The sequence below is a fragment of the Mauremys mutica genome, chromosome 4 (genome assembly GCF_020497125.1).
Source record: "Mauremys mutica isolate MM-2020 ecotype Southern chromosome 4, ASM2049712v1, whole genome shotgun sequence".
Taxonomy (NCBI): Eukaryota; Metazoa; Chordata; order Testudines; family Geoemydidae; genus Mauremys; species Mauremys mutica.
The window spans coordinates 155,359,610-155,378,903 of NC_059075.1; the positions used below are offsets into that span (position 1 = coordinate 155,359,610).

General features: G+C 56.0%; 1 protein-coding gene across 1 annotated transcript; it reads left to right on the forward strand.

Moving 5' to 3' along the window:
• The first annotated feature begins 1,549 nt into the window (after positions 1–1,549).
• On the forward strand, positions 1,550–14,007 carry LOC123369549 (RING finger protein 112-like). The gene is made up of 13 exons (XM_045015253.1): positions 1,550–1,664; positions 4,132–4,367; positions 4,643–4,858; positions 6,641–6,778; positions 7,105–7,209; positions 7,606–7,656; positions 8,541–8,597; positions 8,811–8,897; positions 9,063–9,192; positions 9,342–9,472; positions 9,690–9,743; positions 12,244–12,318; positions 12,717–14,007. The coding sequence occupies exons 2-13, from the start codon at positions 4,290–4,292 to the stop codon at positions 13,248–13,250; spliced, it is 1,656 nt and encodes a 551-aa protein (XP_044871188.1). The 5' UTR covers positions 1,550–1,664; positions 4,132–4,289; the 3' UTR covers positions 13,251–14,007.
• The last annotated feature ends 5,287 nt before the right edge of the window (positions 14,008–19,294 follow it).

The window sequence follows — 19,294 nt, forward strand, 5'->3', positions numbered from 1 at the left end:
CCAGTGGAATTAAAGTTCCATCGAGGTCTAGAGGTTGGGTTGGAAAATCCACGTCTATCTCACAGACAGCTGCCGATCGCTTGTTTTCTGCATGTAATTCCCTTCTGCTCCAACACTATATGGGATATACTCTGTTTAACTACTTCCATTTGTAGGCTGTGAAGTCTGAGGATGACCTAAGGGCATAATGGGTTTGTTCTTTGCCAGGCAAACTCGGTCCTAAATGTCAAGAAATCATGTAAGGAGAGCGGATTGAGAACTTTTTGTCAAACGTTTTTTTGGACAAAAAGGGGCTTTGGGACCAAATTGAGTAGGAGAGAAAAGGAAAATAGTTTTGTAAAAATGAAAATAGTGTGGGTGTCAGAGAGAGAGAGAGGTGGGGGGAGATTAATTTAAAAGGTGGGGGAAGGGAGGGAAACGGAATGATTTGGAAAGGAAATGAAAATTGCCAAATTGTTTTTGGGTTGAGCCATTTGTCAAGGGAGGTCAGCACGATGTCATCCTAAGAGGAACACACGGGACACTTAACCGGTCGACAGAGAGTCTGCATCCACTGAAAGCAAAGCAATTTCCTCTAATGGAGCTTCCGTATAAAGAAGTGAAACTTTCTTGGGTGGGAATGGCTGGAAGGGATTTCAGAGTGCTGTTGCACAGCATTTTGTTCTGTGTATCATGCGACCACTGGGAACCCTTCATCTGCAATCCTGTGTCCAAATCTGGCACCCGTCTATTTAGCTTAACAATGAGGGGGTTCATGGGGGGGCGTGAATCTCATCTGTAAGTTACCTACAAGGGGAATAGAAATTAGATCTCAGAAGGATCCTCCGTGTATTTGGTCTGACACAGTCCAGTGGCTGGAAGTTGAAGCTAGACAAATTCAGATTGGAAATAAGGTGTCAATGTTTAACACTGAGAGTCACTGACTGTTGACACATCTCACCAAGGGGCGCAGGGGATTCTCCTTCACCAACCGCTGCTTTTCTAACTGATCTGCTCTAGTTGAACCAGGAATTAGTTCTGGGCCGTTCTCTGGCCCGGGTTATCCAGGGAGCTGAGGCTAGGTGCTCACATGGGTCCCTTGTGGCCTGGGGATCCGTGACTCTATGTTGCAGCAAGAGGGCTCTGTGCCGGGCCAGGTGCAGAGAGGGGCTGCTGGGGTGCTCAGGGGGACGGAGAGCCCATCTTGTGGGAAGAGACTCAAAAAGCCTGGGTCATTCAGTCTAAAAGGAGGCTGAGAGTGGTTGTGACTGTTCGCCCTGACGGCATGGGTGGGAGGAATTCCAAGAACGGGGGAGACCATGGAAGCTGGAGGATGGTGTGGCAGAAGGACAACGGGGACTGGACCAACAGCGGTGGAAACGAGAAGGTGGCTCCTACACCCAGAGACGGCAGGTTCTGAACAGCCTCCCAATGGGAGCAGTGGAGGCTGGAGGGGGAGGGAGCAAGAAGCCCAACTTGTTTGGAGAAGGTGCTTGGGAGAAAGCAGAAGTCACTTGGGACTGACATCCAGAGAGAGTTCAGTGTTCATGGTTAGCGTCGTTCTGCTGGAAGGTGGCCAGGCAAAGGGTCTTGAGTGCGGAACCATCCCAGAGCGAGGAGGCATTTAACATTCTCCTTTGTGCCCGTCAGGGGAGATTGAAGCAGAGACCGCACTTTACATTCAGGTTGGTAGATCTATATTGCTTGGAGGGGGTGAGAAATCCACACACGCCCCACGCCCCCCTAATCACCATTGCTAGGCCGACCTGACCACCAGTGGAGACCCAGCTAGGTGGACGGAAGGTCGTTTCCGTCGATGTAGATACTGCGGCTCGGGGAGGTGGGGTTTGAACCCCCTGCCACCGCTGTGGGCTGTATCTGTACGACAGGGTTATGCCGGCGTAGCCACGGTACTGCCGCTGTGACACGCTAGTCCCGGCCGTGGAGGCTCGGCCTGAGACGCCCCTGTTGGAGCAGAGTGGGGTCGAGCCCTTGCTAGTTTAAGGATTTGATTCTTTCTTCTCCCGTGTTGACCAGGAGATGGCCCAGCCATTGTGGTGTGTTAGGGTGGGAATGGCCGCACACCTCCATGAGTACATGTAACAGGCCGCCATGGGGAGGTGCTAAGGAGCGATCTCCCAGACTGAAACACCCCTGAAATCGGCCTCATCAGGCCCAGGAATGGGGGGTTCCTAGTGTGAGGAAAGTGTCCACAGAGACTGGGAGCTGCAAGTTGTTATCACCACAGTGAGAAGGGCTCAGTGTGTAGCTGCCTGGGGAGAATGAAGGGGCACCCGGAGCCCCTGGCATGGTGGGCGGGCAGGGGGGGCACATGGATCTCCTGGCATGGTGGGCGGGCAGGGGGGGGCACATGGAGCCCCTGGCATGGGGGAAGGGAAAATGGGGGCACAGGGGGTGACTGGCTGTTGGGGGAAGGGGGCACACAGAGCTCTGGCTGCTCCCGGTAAGTGACTGTTACCCCCCTTCACCACATTATTATTTGTTTCCATGCTGGCCGGGCGCTCACCCATTCAAGGTGTCAGTGTGTCCCCCCGAATCCGGACACTGGGGACCAGCTGAGACCGAGGGGCTGCAGTGCAGGGACACGTTCATTGCTCCCAGCCACCTGCAGAGCTTTTGGCTGCCGTACCAGACGCCAGGGGCTCCGTATGTCCTTCACTCCCCCTGTTCCTGTGTGACGAAGTGGGACTGTTCTTAATGTTTCCTCTGAATACTGTGGTGGTGCCTCAGTTTCCCCTGTGCATTTCTTAAGTCTCTAGGTGGTGGGATAAAGGCCAGTGTGCGTAAATGGCCGACACTCTGTCTCCTGGCAACTAATGGCCGGTGCTCTTCCCCCCTGCAAGGGGATAGCTAAAGGTGCTGGAGAACAAAGGAATCAGGTGACCTCCTGGCCCGGAAAGGGACAAAGCCCAGAGGAGGAGGGGCTGGAGGGTGAGTTAGTTAGTTAGTTTGGAGCTGGCTGGGGACATGGGGTGAGGGCAGACGTGGGGGTCTGGCTCGCTGGCCCCCCAGGATGGACCCGGCTGAGGGGTCCTGTTTTCTGTACCTACAAGCTCTGTTTTAGACCGTGTTCCTGTCATCTAATAAACCTTCTGTTTTACTGGCTGACTGAGAGTCACGTCTGACTGCGAAGTGGGCGGGGGGGGCAGGACCCTCTGGCTTCCCCAGGACCCTGCCTGGGCGGATTTACTGTGGGAAGCGCACGGGGGGACGGGGATGCTGAATGGTCAGACCCAGGAGGTGAAGCCATGTGAGCTTCTTGCCCTGAAGACAGTCTGCTCCCAGAGAGGAGACTTCACCAGAGTCCTGACCGGCTTCGTAGGGAGCAGTTCCAGAGCATCGCCCGGGGACTCCGTGACATTCTGGTCTTCTGGTTTTCACCAAAACCCACTGGGCTTTGGCCATTGACAAACAGAACACCCCTGGAGATTTTGGGCGGGAACAGAGGTGGCGTTAGGAAGTGAGTGTGTTGCAGCCAGCAGGCCAAGGGGAGAAATTCCAGCATGGGAAGCACAGCCCCTGGATTCACTCAATCAGGAAGTTTTTCAAACGTCTCCTGGGTGCATAGGTTCCATCTTGCGCTAGCTGGGGACCAGACACCTGCCACTGGATCGCCTGGCATGGGCGGTGCAGTAAATATGCCCCCCCAAGTGTATGCCCACTCAGACCAATGGCGCTAACCCTGCCGGGCTGTGAATGCGACAAGCCAAACAGGACATGAGGACGTATCAGGCAAGATTAAAATTAGTTTCACTTGCAAATCAGACGTGGGAGAAAGGAAAAGGGGGGAATGTTTCATAGGTCAAGTAAGAGTCTGAAAAATTTCTTTCCATTTGAAAACTGCGGGAGCCAGGAAGCCTGGGTCTCAGTCTCCTTTACTCCAACCACTAGACACCACTCTCCTCCCAGAACTGGGGAAAGAACCCAGGAGTCCTGGCTCCCAGCCCCCCCCTGCTCTAACCACTAGACCCCACTCCCCTCCCAGAGCCGGGGAGAGAACCCAGGAGTCCTGGCTCCCAGCCCCCCGTGCTCTAACCCACTAGACCCCACTCCCCTCCCAGAGCTGGGGAAAGAACCTGGGAGTCTTGGCTCCCAACTCTTCCTGGATTAACCACTACTCCCCTCTGTCAGGCTGACCCCACTGCGTCACCTTCTCCATCTGCCTGGACGTCTTGGAGGACCCCGTCTCCATCGAGTGCAGCCACAACTTCTGCCGGGGCTGCCTCTCGGCTCACTCATCCCAGACATACCGGTGCCCGGAGTGCCACCACCCCTGCTCCAAGCACAGGATGATCCCAGACTCACACGTCAAAAGCCTAGTACAGAAATTCAGAAACATGCCACAGAGCGGGAGAGAGACAGAGCGGGTGAGAGCAGGGGATACTGGACATGGGACACGGGGACTTTCTGTACTAGGAGGCACCAGCTCTGATCCAGGAGGCCAGGGACGGGCTGGCTCAGGGGGTGGGAATGGGATATGGGGCCTGTCCCCTCCAAGGGGCACCAGCTCTGATCCGACACCAGGGCGGGGGACAGGCTGGCTAAGGGGTATGGGAATGGGGCACGGGGCTCTGCTCTGGGGAGCTGGAGACTGGCAGGCTTATGGGTGGGGTGCCAGCTCTAGCCTGCTCTCTCCCTGCAGCAGGGGCCGGGGCCTCCACCGGAGATGGGGTGCCCGGTGCAGCTGGTGCGTCTGGATGACAAAGGAGACCTGACCCTGGACGAGGAGGCCCTGAGCCGCTGCCTGGAGCAGGGTGGGGTGGGGGACGCCCCCGTCTGCCTGGTGTCCATCATTGGGGAGCAGCGCCTGGGCAAATCCTTCCTGCTGAACTACCTGCTGCGCCGGCTCCAGAGCCTGGTGAGTGTAAACGGGAACAGGAGTGAGCTGGGGTGTGAGCGGCCCCATCCTGCCCCCTGCTGGGGGGTCAGAGCTGCACACGTGTCTGTGAGCAGCCCTTCCCCCACAGTTGCAGTTAGTAGGAGCCATGGCTGGATCCTAGTGTCTCTGTCTGCCTGTCTGTCTGAAAGTAGTTTGTCTGTCTGCACCCCTAGCGTGTCCGTCTATCAGATTCTGAGCAGGCCTGTCACCATGTATTCCTCACCACCACCATCCCACTCGAGAACAATTAACTCCCTGTGACAGTTTTGGGTTCAACCCAGACCAAGGAGACGTGTCACCGCTAGCCTCCGCCTTCAATGCCACAACAGGCAGTCCACAACCCTGCAGGCCACACCCAGGCTCTCACTGCCCTGTTGTTTTGTGCAGAGGGACCCCAACACCCTTCCCATCCCAAGTCGCCCCCAAACCAGCTGCCAAGGTGATGAATTGCTGGGCTTCCAGGAACTGTGAGTTCCGGGTCACCCGTTCCAGCCTCCCTGTCCGCCCTGCCAGCAAACCCTTCAGCACTCAGCCAGTCCTGTGCTCTTCTTGGGGGAAAAAAACACGGAACCCCGACTCCCGGGCTCCCCAGAGACGTCTCCCTGTCTATGGAGACAACGTGCGGCCGCTTGACTGGAATTGACAAACGTTCAGATTCCAATCGCTGCCCCGGGCTGGTTAATACTCAGAGTGAAACAAGGTTGATTAAACAAAGGGCCCATTGGGTTAAGTGGCACCATGTGTAAGGAGTGAAGCCGGAAAGGACAACAAGCAAAGAGAAGGGAAAATACACGTCGCTCTCTAACACTGAACTTCCACAAGCTACAGGCTTTGCCAAGGCAGGTTCCTCCCCTAGAGTCGTTTCCCGGAGACTTCAGCCCCCTCGGTTGAAGGACCCACCGTTGTGTGATTTCAAGAGCTCTGGCCTATTTTGTCCTGCCAGTGCAGGGTAACACCAGTGTCTCTCTGCTCCCCTCCTATCACCCCAAAGTTCAGTGTCTCCATTTAATGTGTAATACCAGTGAGTGTCCATATGTTTCCTGTAGCGTTAATACAGACCTTGCACAGTGATAGTTATTGCCGGTGGGTCACTGGCCTTTAGCGAAGGCCTCACACAAGCCACTTTGATAATACAGGGATATTGTAGACAAGCCGTTGATTTGATTATTTATTTGAGGTTCAGGCCCCGCCCACCCATCTTTTTAGCCCAGGAAACCACTGAAATGAGTCCTTTGAAAAGCCAAACCCAGCCTGAGTGTCTCTCGCCCGCTTGGGTGTCGCGGGGTTATCTCTGCCGAGCTTGACGTCTTTGTGTAGCTTCTGTGTAACTACATTTCCGATGTCCTGCGGTTTCCTTTGGAGACCCAGTCGAGCAGGTTACCACATTCCCTGGCCCAGGGCAGCCCGGGGGATGCTGGACTTGCCAAACACATTTTAAGAGCCTAATTCTCACCCATGACCACACCCCTTTGTGCGCACCCCGTGCAGACATCACCCACAGATATTAAGGACCCATGAGGGCTGAGTTGGTCAGTGAGGCTCACCTGCCACCCCTTAGGTTAGAACATGATGCCAGGGCGTGAGGTGCAGTGAGTCCATCAGGTCTCACAAGAGTTGGTGGCACAGAGCAGTGACCCACCAATTGCCCTGTGTCACACCCCCATACCCTCCCCTCCCGAGCCCTGGGGATTTGCAGGATGGTGTGGGTCGGGCCCAGTCAATCTTATCCCCCCACCCTGATCTGACTCCCCCTCACTGCAGGACGTGAGGGACGGGTCATGGATGGGCCAGAAGGACGAGCCCCTGGAGGGGTTCGAGTGGCGAGCGGATGAGCAGCAGGTCACCAAGGGGGTGTGGGCCTGGAGTCAGCCCTTCTGGGTCCCGGCCAAAGGGGGGAAGGTAAGTGAGGTCATTGGGGGTGCACAAGGAAAGAGGTGGGACCATGAGTTGTCTGGGAGAAGGGAAAGGGGAATCGAGAAAGAGGGTGGAGGGCTAGGAAGAGAGGGAAAGGGGATAGACCTGGGAAAGAATTCCCATGGGGTGCCAGGTGGAGAGATAACGGGGGGAATGGAGAAGACCGAGAGGAGGGAGCTAACACTGGGGCGGCGAGAACGAGCTGCCAGGTGCCAGGGGGGCTGGGCAGGGGGCAGTTCCGGGGGCAGAGGGGCCGTGGGTGGCTGGACGAAGCCGGGAGCTGACCTGGGGCTCTCACTCTTGGCCCCCAGGTGGCCGTGCTGCTGGTCGACACCGAGGGCTCCATGGACCTTGAACGGAACAAGGAGACGAGCATCAAACTCTCTGCCATGGCCATGCTGCTCAGCTCCTACCAGGTTTCGGGTGCTCGGCATAGGGTGCTGTGCTGCAGGGAACAGGGCGGGGGATTAGGAGGGGGACCTCTCCTCTCCTCTGATGGTCAGGGCTGGTGCTAAGGCCCCATAATGGCCCTAGGGGGCGCTGTGCTGCAGGGAGCAGGGTGAAGGCTCAGCAGGGGGCGCTCTCCCCTGGGGGTCAGGGCTGCCCCCGATGCCCCGTGTGGCACTAGGGGGCGCTGTGCTGCAGGGAGTGGGGCAGGGCTCAGCAGGGGGCGCTCTCCCCTGGGGGTCAGGGCTGGCCCCGATGCCCTGTGCGGCACTAGCGGGCGCTGTGCTGCGGGGCGGGTGCTGTGGCTGGGAAGTGGCCTGGGGCGGCTATTGCTGCAGCCCTGTTCATCTCTTCGTTATCTGCAGATACTGAACATTGGCCGTCGGGTGAAAGACCCGGATCTCGAATACCTGGAGGTGAGGCCGGGCAGCACGAGACAGAATGTGGCCAGGCCAGGTTCTCCCGTTAGCCCCACAGGGTTATTATCCCTCCCCAGGGGTCCTGTGGGGAAACTGAGGCCCAGAGAGAGAAACCGACTCTCCCACGGTCACGTGGGCCTCTGGAGTCAGCACTGTCACCGCACGGCCCAGCCTGGCTCTCTCCACTGTACCAAAGTTGGGACCCCTCCCTCCCCTCCAGCCCAGCTCCGCCCTCGGTGGGAAGCTGCTGGGGCCAGGGCCTGGGGCAGTCGCTCTGCCCCCTGCCCTGCCGGGTCGAGCCCCTGGCAGTCACACCCTTAGCAATGTCACTGCACGTCCTGTCTCTCGGCCATGTCCCAGGCCGTGGTTTGGCCCGCGGGGCTGTGCAAACAGTGCTGGTAGCATCCGGCAACCTGAGGCAATGGTGTTTTTCTGGGGCGCAAGTGGGAGCCGCTCAGGAACCGCTCGGGAAAGGACCCTACATCAGAATCACTGACCCATCCCCACCCAGCACCTCCGCAGAGCACCCTGGAGACAAGCAGCGAGCCCTGGAACTGGATTTGCTCCTCTGTGGGGTGTAGGGGGCGGAGGAGGGGTATGTGCTAACAACCACCCTCCCCCCAGCACCACACCCTCATGCCCCACGGCCTTCCCCCATCCCCTGGGCTGGGTGCACCTTGCTTCTCTCTGCCCCACAGAAAATGCCTCTGTCCGTGTCCAGCTCCATTTCGCGCTTGCTGGGCCTCACTGCGAAGGGAGCAGGTCAGATGGGGGGGGGGGGATCAGGCCCTTTCCACTTCACAGGAAGGATCCCCCCGGCCAGTGTAAACACCTCCCAGCCCCCAGACTCACTCCCCCCACAAAAACTCTTCACTCTGCAGATGTTTGTGCAGGTGGCCGAAGTGGTGGGAAAGAAATACAGACTGGAGCCCATTCAGGTGAGACGACATTCCCCCCACATCACTCGCCCTGCCCCATGTGTCCCCACAGTGCACCCCTCCCCCACTCCACAGCATGCTCCTGCCCCATGCACCCCCTCCCTGCCCCACGCCCTTCAGGGTTGAGGCTTCCCCTGCAGACACCGTCCTTTGCCCCCTTCCAACCTCTGCCACCCCCAGTGACCCCCCACTCCCCTCCTGCCTCCCCTGCAGCACCTAGACCTGCTGGTGCGAGACTGGAGCAGCTCCCTGGTCCTCGGAGCCCAGGGTGGGAAGCAGCATCTGAGAGACGTCCGACAGGTGAGTGTGGGGCTTGGGGGGGGGTGAGGAATGGGACATGCAGCCTGTCCCGTGTGGCGGGGGTCGGCTCTGAAAGTTCCTCCACTCTTTATTTAGTATTGCTAGCTGCATTTCATTGTTGTAAGTTCTGTATATCTATATAACGATTCCCCCCAGCTCTGGCAGAGGCTGGCGGCGACGTCCCCCTGCAAACACCCCAAGGCCTTGGAAACGCTGAAGAGAATCAGCACCCGCTGTTACCTGATGCCCTTCCCTGGCAAGCGGATCATGATTGGGAGCGAGGGAACCCTGAGAGGTAACCGGGACAGCGGCTCTGACCCCCCTGCCATGTGCAGAGCAACGCGACTGGGTCACAGCACATGCCTGCACGTGGAAGGTAGAGAGAAGAGGGATCAGATGGTCCCCAGTTTCCCCCACTATTGTCCATCTCTCTCCCCTTCACAGACATGGACAAGGATTTCCAGGAGAGGCTGAGGGACTATGTCACCACCTTGGTGAGCTCTGCTGGTCGACACGTCCGGACGGACCGGCATGGGGAGCTGCTCACTGGGACACAGCTCACTGCCAAGATAAAGGTGGGGACCAGCCAGCTGTGCTGGAGGGAGCAGGATGGGGACACTCTCCCTTTGCAGTCAGTGATAATCCCAATACCCATAAGCGTTGCTGTGTGACCTTTCCACAGCTGGCCCTCCCCAGAGGTGGCTGCATCTCACAGCTGAGAAAGCCCATGTTCACAGCCTTTCTAAGCCCTGTGAGTCTGTGACGTGATGGTTTCTTTTGGTTCCTTTGCAGAATTTATCTGATGTGATGAAGAAACATCGCTCTGGGTTCTCCTCTCCCTGTCAGGTACCGTCTCTGGCTCGGACCTGATTGTGGAGTGTGTCCCCTCCCCCGTCCATACCAGGGCTGGGGCAATGTTGGGAACTGGGTCCATGCTGCTGGAGGTGATGGGGAAAGGGTCCAAGTGAAATCTCAGGTTCGGGGTAGAAGATTTTGATTAGCTTGGAGGGTGGATGATGCTGGAGGCTTCGCCCCGTCTATGGACCCATCTCCTGTCCATGAGACCCATAGCACCAAATCCTGTTTTTCCCCCAAGAGATGCCCGTTGGCATTTAAATGAGAGGAGCTTGTTAGAGCTGGCCCAAAATGGGGATGTTTTTCCTGCAGAAAACTTGGGAGTTTCCAGGAAAATCTCAGAATATTTCTGTGTGGAAAGGTCATTGGGGCAGGTCCTGGGAATTGTAGTTCTTGTGCCTCGTGTTCCCCATTCTTCTCCACGGATTGGGCACCTGGTTGAACTACACATCCCATGATGCACTGCAGGCAGCATGCAGTAGCAGGCCTCCCCAAGAGGAGAGACTCTGCTCCTGCGTCATGGGGATGTATCTCGGGCAACCCATCAGTCCGCCCCATTCTCCTCTATGGGTTGGTGTAACAGTGTGGCAGCCGCCTCTCACGAGCCCCCCCTCTGATCGGATGTGTCTGAGCTTCCTGAACCACTCCTGGCCCTAGGATCTGGCCACACCCCAGGGCTTCCTCCCTGGAGGCGATTGTTTCCCCCGCTCTGGGTCTGTTCTGACCCCAGCTCTCCAGCCAGGCCTCTTAACAGTTCAGATCCCCTTCCGGGGGTTTAATCATTGTCCAAGTGTAGGTCACGTCCCCAGTGGCTTATCGGGGGGATCCGGGCCCACCCACTACTCCAGGTCCCAGCCCAGGGACCATAACAGTAGCAACCGTACACCACAGTATCCCTTTAGCAAAACTGTCTTTTGTTCCCTGGAGCACCACCCAAGGTCCCAGCCTTCACCGACACCTTACCCTTAGCTCAGGACCCTTCTAAGTTCAAGCTCAGCAGCTAGCCAGGAGCTCTCCCTCGCTCCCCTGGTCCCTCCTAGCACTGAGCTCTCCATTATGGTGCAGTTCCCTTTGCCCAGACAGGAGCTCCCACCTGCACTCCACTGGCTCCAGCGAGGAATTGTCTGTCTCTGGCTCTGCAGCTCCTTTTTATAGGGCTCTCCTGGGCCCTGATTGGCCGCTCCCTGCAACCTCATTGATTGGCCACTTCCCCTGCAGCCACTCAAGCCTGCTTGGAGGACCTCTCCACTGCTCCCTTCCTGCAACAAGTCTGGCAGGGGGCTTCTGGGCCTAGTACACCCCATCACAGTTGGGCTTCCTGCTTCAACTGCAGCTCCCAGGAGCCCAGCCTTCAGAGGAGAATGGGAGGTTGGGGCAACCAAACTACATCTCCCATCATGCATCATGGTATCCTCTCTTGCTGATGGGAGGCGGTGCCTCGTGGCTTCAGGCAGCAGCACCAGCTTTCCAATGAGTTGGGTGGTACTCGATCCCCAGCTCTGCCCCAGGTCCTGCTCCCACTCCATCTTCTCCCACCCCCACCCCAGCTCTTCCCTCCCCCAAGTGTACTGCACCCTCGCACCTTCCCCCTTCCACCCAGCACCTCCTGCATGCCACAAATTAGCTGATGGTGGTGGCTGGGAGGCCCTGGAATGGAGGGTGAGGCACTGATCAGCTGAGGCACTGGGGGAGATGGGGGAGATGATAGGGGGCTGCTGATTTTTCTCCATATGTGCTCCAGCCCCAAAGCACCCACACAGTTGGCACCAATGGCAGCAGGACAGCATGGGAGGTTTAGTCCAAACTCAGTGCTGGGTGTACAGAGGAGAATCAGGCATCTGAACCACATTTCCCATGATGCACCAACATCTCCTCTCTTGGTGCGTGTCTCATGGTCATGGTGCATCATGGGAGGCACCTGCAGCAGCAGGGGAAGGGGGCAGGAGAAGGTGGGTTCAGAGGCTCTGTCTGCTGGCCCCGCTGGGGAGTCGGGCATAACCACATCACAGCACTGTCTGCTCCAGCCATAACCCCCCTGCCCACCCCCTGTGAGAATAGACTGGCCTAGCAATAGCCACTCCAGAATAGCTGCACTGCAGAGACTCTTCCAGAGTCATTGCTCCTCCACAACAAGATTTAACCCAGCCCGAACAATACCCCTCCCCCACCCCAAAAGGAGAGTGGAGATTCACACCCAAACCACCTGCTGCCTGGGGAATTGAGAAAAGCCCCCAAATACCGCCAGACCCATGAGAGCCGGCATCACTGAGGCACTCTCGGGAGCCAGCCTCAGGCCGACCTGGGGCAGGGAATGGAGCCAAGGCTGGGCTGCTGTGAGGGTCAGACCGCAAACCGGGGGTACCATAGCCTCAAACAGCTGCCACGCCCTCTAGCAGTGTCGCTTTGTTACCTGAGGCTGCTGCAGTGGAAGCTGGGTGGAGACAGGGGTCCATGAACTGCAGCTCACCCCGGCCTTGTCCTCCCCGTGCAGATGGCCATCACCTTCGACAACCAGAGAGTCCTGGACAGAGCCCGCGCAGACCACACTGCATTTCTGAACGATGAGGTGAGTGTGGGGGGACGGGTCTGTGCCCCTGGGCAGGGGAACTCGAGGCAACCATCCAAGCCGGTTCCACAGGCTCTGGGATTTGGGACAGGAGATGGGAGTTCATATCTCCAGCTCCCAGGGTGGCTGCAGAGATGGGAGACAGCGGCACATGAGTTGGGGGTTCTGCCCAGCACCAGCAGAACGGGGCCCCCAATATCAGGCGGGGAGGGCTATGCAGCACTGCACATGGCAGGCGCTTGATTTCAGTCAGGAGATCTGTGCCGTGCCCGGCACGATGGGAGCCAGCCCTGATCTCAGTTGCGGGGGTGTCTGAGCTCAGTTAGTGAGTGGGTCTGCGTGTTTCCTGGTGTGACATGAGCCCCACTCTCGGCCGTCTCTTCTCCTGGTGGCTGCAGGACAGCAAATCCCGGAACATGTTTTGCTGCCTGAAGGTGCGGCCGAGCAAGATGGCAGAGCAGTTCGCGGAGCGGCGCGGGCAGTTGCTGAGGCGGTGCCGGACGGACATGCGGGAGCCGGCGCCGGAGAAAGAGGCCCAGCTGACGGAGCTGGAGGCGGAGCTGAAGCAGGAGGCTGAGACCTTCCTGGAGACCTACAGGAAGCGCTTCAAGAAATTTGTCATTGCAGCAGGCATTGGCACGGGGGCGCTGGTCCTGGCACCGGTGGGGGGAGCTGCCGGTGTCGGGGTCGCTGCTGCTGCTGCGCTCGGTATGGCTGAGGCAGCAGCCATTGGAGCCGGGGTGGGCGCCGTGGCTGGGATGTGTGTGGGCGGGGGCGTGGGACAGGGAGTTGGTGGGAATGTCACCTGGAAGGATAAGCAGAGGGCTGAGGCCAGCGCCAGCCAAAGGGAGCAGGGGGACGGCACTGAGGAGCAATCTGATGAAGCTCCCCTGATCAGAACAGCGCACCGCCAAGTCTGGGGTGACAAATAAGGTGATGGGGCTGCAGAGTGGCCGAGACACTTCGGCCACAAACCATCCTAGACCAGGGGAGCCACCCACCCACAGATTCTAAGAAGGGACATTGGGTAGAATCTGCTCTGAAAAACCTCCAATGACTGTGTGACCCCCAGGCCCATCAGTGCCAGCGGACAGAGGGTTCAGTGCCCTGTGTCAGCACCTTGTAATATATCAAATGCAAGTCGAGAGCACCCTGAGCATGAATATGCGTGTGTAACATAGGCCTTGTCACACCGTTTGGGGTCACACTCACATGTAGATATGGAAAACTTGTTTTGAAGTCTGAATAAAAGCAGGGTTGGCAGACAAGTTTCTGCCAGACAAAGGACGTATATTTGCCTGTGTCATAAATATAGAGGGAAGGGTAACAACTGCTTTACCTGTAAGGGGTTAAGTAGTTCAAATAACCTAGTTGGCACCTGACCAGAAGGACCAATGAGGAAAGAAGATACTTTCAAATCTGGGGGGGGGGGATTTGTTTGTTTGTTGTTGTGTGGGTTGTTCCCTTTCGGGATGGTAAAACATCTCCTGAAAATATACTTGGAATAATCCATCTAAATCCACAGAAAATGTAAGTAGGGCAAGGAAATGCATTAGGTTATCTTTTGTTTTGGCTTGTGAATTTTCCTATGCTACAGAGGTAGTTTTAATTCCTGTTTTTGTAACTGTGAAGCTGAGCCAGAGGGGAATCCTCTGTGTTTAAAAGCTTTTTATTATCCTGTAAAAGTTACTTTCCATCCTGATTTTGCAGGTGTGATTCTTTCACTTTTTTTCTTTATAAATAAGTTTTTCTTTTAAGAATCTGATTGATTGTAGTGTCCTGAAGACAAAGTGTCTGGTCTGTGCTCACATTGCTGGCCAATTCGTTGGTATGTTAGTCTCAAGCCTCCTCAGGAAAGGGGTGACGGGGCTTGGGGGGATACTTTAGGGGGGAATAGGGATTCCAAGTGACCCTTCCCTGAATTTTTGTGTTAATCACTTGGTGGTGGCAGCGATACTGTCCAAGGTCAACTAAAGGAATTTGTGCCCTGGGAAAGTTTTAACCTAAGCTGGTAGGATATAAGTTTAAGGGGTCTTTCATGCTGGTCCCAACATTTTACCACAGAGTTCAGAGTTAGGGGGGAACCCTGACAAGGTGACAGTGTGGTGGGATCATTTTGAACTACAGACCTCAGGATTTTAAAAAGACACATTTTTCCTTTTCGCTGCTTAAAAGCCAGGGAGTTATTTTTTCTTTTCTTTGCTGCCTGAGCAGGGGCGGCTCTAGGCACCAGCAAAACAAGCTGGTGCCTAGGGCGGCAAAATCTAGGGGGCGGCAAAAGGCTGGGGCCCCAGCTCATCCTGCTGCTGCGAGCCGAGGAGCGGCCCGTCCCCTGCAGCTGGGGGGGGCGGCAGGCTGGGCCGGCGGACCTGCCGCAGTCATGCCTGCGGGAGGTCCACCGGAGCCCCGGGACGACTGGACCCGCCGCAGGCATGACTGCGGAGGGGGCGCTCGTCCCGCGGCTCGGCTGGACCTCCCGCAGGCATGACTGCGGCAGCTCAAGCGGAGCCGCCGGACCTGCGAACTGTCCGCAGCCGCGGGAGGTCCAGCCGAGCCACGCGGGACCAGCGGTCCCTCTGCAGTCATGCCCGCGGGAGGTCCGCTGCTCCCATGGCTCCGGGGCGCCTCCCGCGCATGACTGCTTGGGGCGGCCAAAAAGGTAGAGCCGCCCCTGTGCCCGAGGAGGAACAAGCAGGCAAAAGGGTTCGGCCTGAAAATCAGGGAGTTTCTTTTAAGGGACACTTTTTTTAAATTTTGTTTTAGCTGAGAGCAGCTGAAGTTTTTTTTCTTTGCCTGGGGACAGAGTAGTTAAGCAAGGAAATTCACAAGCTGTTTAGGGTTTTTTTTGCATTTTTCACAAGCTGGTTGCATTCTGTCTGGTGGGCTTTCCCTCGGTGCAAATACTTTTCTAGTAGAGATGTAAAGTCAATATTCCTAACGTTAGATACAAAAATGATACATGAATGATACTCCTATTCAGCAAATCAATACCTTTCCAATGATACTTCACAAACCCCATCTTGCATAAAATACATTATGATTATGACACAATCATATCATAATATTACTATGAAAAGCATAGGAATCAATGTCACAATCTGCTTGTGCCGGGCTGGACAACTGGCCACCCCGGTGAGCTCTGCCTCCCCAATGCAACTCCAGCTCTTAGCTCAGTTCTTCAAGATACAAGGGGCTTGGGGGCTTTAAGTACCAGCCATGTCTCTACCACCCAAAGAGTTATTCCCTCCACAAATGTCCAGTCTCTGTGCTCTCCAGCTCCATCCAGGGACTCCCACTGCTGACACCAGGAGCAGAGTGTAGCCAGGCAGGAGGGATGTAATTATTGCAGTGGCTGTAAACTGACATAAATTAGGTCAGCTTAATTTTGGAGTGTAGACAGGGCCATAGTCTTGCTTTCACTACAGCTGTAGCTCCATGTTGTGCTATGAACTGAAGTGTGCGCCTTGAGCTGGAATCATTCCAGCTGCTGCGTAGCATCCCTGTGGGACAGCACAGCTGGTAGTTCTGTGCATTTCCAGGGGATCGGTGCTGGACACGCTGTCATGGAGTCCCAGGCCCGATGCTCGGGAACTACTCTGTATGAAGCCAGCCAGGACTCTGGGTAGCGTGACTCCCCACAGGGCACGCTGTCCAGGCAAAGACGCCTCCTCAGCTATGGCGTTCCTGGGTCTGACCTCGGAGCATTCAGCTCCCTGTTCTCACTGGGCACTTCCTGCAGCAAGTCCACCTGAACGGACACCTGGGGAAGCTGGAGGGACCCTGCATCCCAACTCCGCAGTTAGCAGTGACTCAGCCAATGTTGTAAAACAGAAGGGTTTATTAGTCGACAGGAACATAGCATAGAACAGAGCTCGTTAACCAGAAAGCAGGGCCTAGTTTTTCTATAGGACAGGAATCCTTTGTCTCCCATTGTGTTCCCATCCCCGGTTAGTGAAAAAATACTAGTATGATCATAGAGTCCAGTACCAGGTGACTTGGTCACGCGACCCTGCAGCCATAACGCAGAGGTTGTTTGTAGCAGCTGAAGTGATTTTCAAGAAATGTTTGAAAATTTGAGAGATGTCAACATTTGAGACCAACAAATGTATTTGGGGATAAGCTTTAGTGGGCTACAAGCCACTTTGTTAGTGAAAAGATGTGTTAGTGTATTTACACCTTCCTGCTGTAATTTTCACTCCATGCATCTGATGAAGTGGGTTCCAGCCCACGAAAGCTTCTGCCCAAATACATGTGTTAGTCTCTAAGGGGCCACAGGACTCCTCGTTGTTTGTGCTGATACAGACTAACTCAGCTCCCCCTCTGAAACCTGCCAACATTTGCAGTGATTATAGAGCAATATTTGATCCTTACAGAGAATAGTTGAATCTGAGGGATTTTAGATCAAGGGTCAATAACTGGGGGAGAGGGTTAAATCTGAAAGCACTTTATATCCCTAACGGATCATTACAAACTAACAATGCAAACATTTGGGGAGGTTTTTAGTTTGATAATTTGATGTCCCTGTGACAGGGTCCATTCACCACTGGTGGCATCTCCTCCTGGGGATTAGCTGGGCCAGGCATTGCGCCCTCCTCTGGCCGTGTCTCTCCCATCATCCTCTAGCTGTCTGCCACTCTGGGGGCCGCCTCTCCGTGTCGTGGCGCTTGGGCCAGGTCACCATGTTTCCCCTTCTGGGGGTATCAAAGTCTTCCCAGCATGAATCATCCTACGGAGTCCACTAGCCTCTGCCTGGTCTGTGCAACATCCCCAGTGGCTGGCAGCCTCCCAACTCCCTCCTCTCCGGGAGGGACCACAGGCCGCCCTCTATAGCCCTGAGCACCTCCCTGCCTCCGGGGGCGGACTGCAGCCTGCCCTCCTGCAGCCCCCAGCTGCTCCTGGGCCTCCTGCAGCCCCCTCCTGTTCCTGTCCCGCTGACCCTGCTTCCAACCAGTGGCCCCTCTGCAGCCTAAATCTCTCCCATTCTAGCTGCTTCGTTTGTTCATTGGGCACTTGGCCTGTTTCAACTCGAGGGTTGCCAACCCTCCAGGCCTGTCTTGGAGTCTCCAGGAATTAAAGAGTCGTTTTAATACAAAACTGAGAGTTCAGTAGAGAGGAGGAAACGTTGCCGGGGGATTAGATCAATATTCAGTCATAATCGAGATGAGGGGAAAACGGGAGGGAATCTGTGTCAGTGTGTGCACGTGGTCCAGGCTGCCTGGCTGGTGATGCAGGGGGGTGGGGGGAGTGAGGCCCGTGTCTCTCAGTCTCCTTCACACGGAGCCGGCGTCACTCACGGACGAGGCCAATGCAGGACTCAGTGCGGTGCCCAGCCCCATCCACTGGCCTTGGCCTGCCTGGTCTTTGCCCCCTGCGGCCCATGGGCAGAGAGCAGAGTGACCCCTGGTTCCCCAGTCCCAGCCCCATGGGACAGACGGGAGTGGAGGGAATCTTTAGCCAGGACTCACCATCTCTCCCTGGCAATGTGCCCTCCCTCCTGCTTCCCTCAGTGGTGGGGGAGTTCAACCAGCCAACTCCAAAGACTCCTCCCCTCCCAGGAGAAGGAAAAGCCACTGAAGGTCCCTCCCCTTCACCCCACAGCGCAGGTTCACCATCGCGGGTCGGGAGCTTTCAAGCCGTCCCCTCCCAACAGGGAAACCCACAAGCAGTTCTTCCTCTTCTTCTCTGTCTGTGCAGCGCCTGGCACACGGGGGCCCTGATCTCAGCTGGGGCAGGGACCGTCTCACACTGTGTGTTGGCTGGCGCTTTGAGGTGCTGCTTATAATGTGCTATTAATATGCTTCACGCCGGCTATAAAAATTACATAATGATCCCCGAGCCCAAAGACTAGTTTAAAGTCAGAGAATTCACCTCTTTGCTGGTCATACAGGTGCTGTCCCTGCCTCCAGCACAAGAGGTCTCTGGGTCTGTGATGTATTTGGTCCCGGTACTAATGATATATGATCATCTCCTTCTGGAAACCACAGCAGGGAGAATTTCAGTGACGTCTCTCAGTAACGTCTGTAGCACAAGTCTTTGCTTTAGGAGCAGGGGAAAGGAGTTTCCTGAGAGTGGGGTGGGGTGTTGGGGAGGGGACGTATTTTGGGGAGCAGGGAAGGTTTCAGGCAGCTGTTTCTTGGCTAACATGGACCCAGGGGTCTTTTTGGAGGAAGTCCTGGCCCAACTCACCTTCCCAATAACGGAAACCCTCCGTGATTCCCCTCAGCCTGAATTTATGTCTCCCTCATTCCCTGCTACTAGAAATCGAATCACATCACAGACACCCCCAGGCCCCCCACCACTCTGCTGCTGCACCCTCCCCAACATCCCGGACCCGCGTCCCCATGAGTCCCACCTCCCTCAGTCTCTCACAGACGGGGCTTGGACTGAGCCAGCACAGCTGGGTGTTCCTATGCAAATTTTGCATAAATTGTCACACATTTTGCTGCACAAAACTAGGCAGCCGGGCTGTGGTGGTTCTTGTTCCCTGTTCTGCGAGGAATGTTGCAACGTCCCTGCCTGGTGTTATATGCAGGGTGGTTGTAGCTGTGTTGGTCCCAGGGTATTAGAGAGATAAGGTGGGTGAGGTCGTATCTTTTATTGGACCTACTTGTGCTGGTGAGAGAGAAGCTTTTGAGCCACACGGAGCTCTGCCTCAGGTCTGGGAAAGGTTTCAGAGGGGTCGCCGTGTTAGTCTATATCAGCAAAAAGAACGAGGAGTCCTTGTGGCTCCTTAGAGACTAACACATTTATTTGGGCAGAAGCTTTCATGGGCTAAAATCCACTTCATCAGCAGCACGGAGTGGAAAATACAGTAGAGAGGTATAAATACACAGCATAGGAAAAGATGGGAGTCACCTTACCAAGGTGGGGGGGGTCAGTGCTAACAAGGCCAATTCAATTAAGGTGAAAGTGGCCTATTCTCAACAGTTGACAAGAAGGGGTGAATATCAACGGAGGAAAATTACTTATGTAGTAA

Excerpts from the sequence above, each read along its gene's own strand:
- LOC123369549 (XM_045015253.1), top strand. The coding sequence starts at position 4,290 with ATGATCCCAGACTCACACGTCAAAAGCCTAGTACAGAAATTCAGAAAC. Across the intron at positions 9,473-9,689 it reads AGCTCACTGCCAAGATAAAG|AATTTATCTGATGTGATGAA; the intron begins GTGGGGACCAGC and ends GTTCCTTTGCAG. Across the intron at positions 12,319-12,716 it reads CTGCATTTCTGAACGATGAG|GACAGCAAATCCCGGAACAT; the intron begins GTGAGTGTGGGG and ends TGGTGGCTGCAG.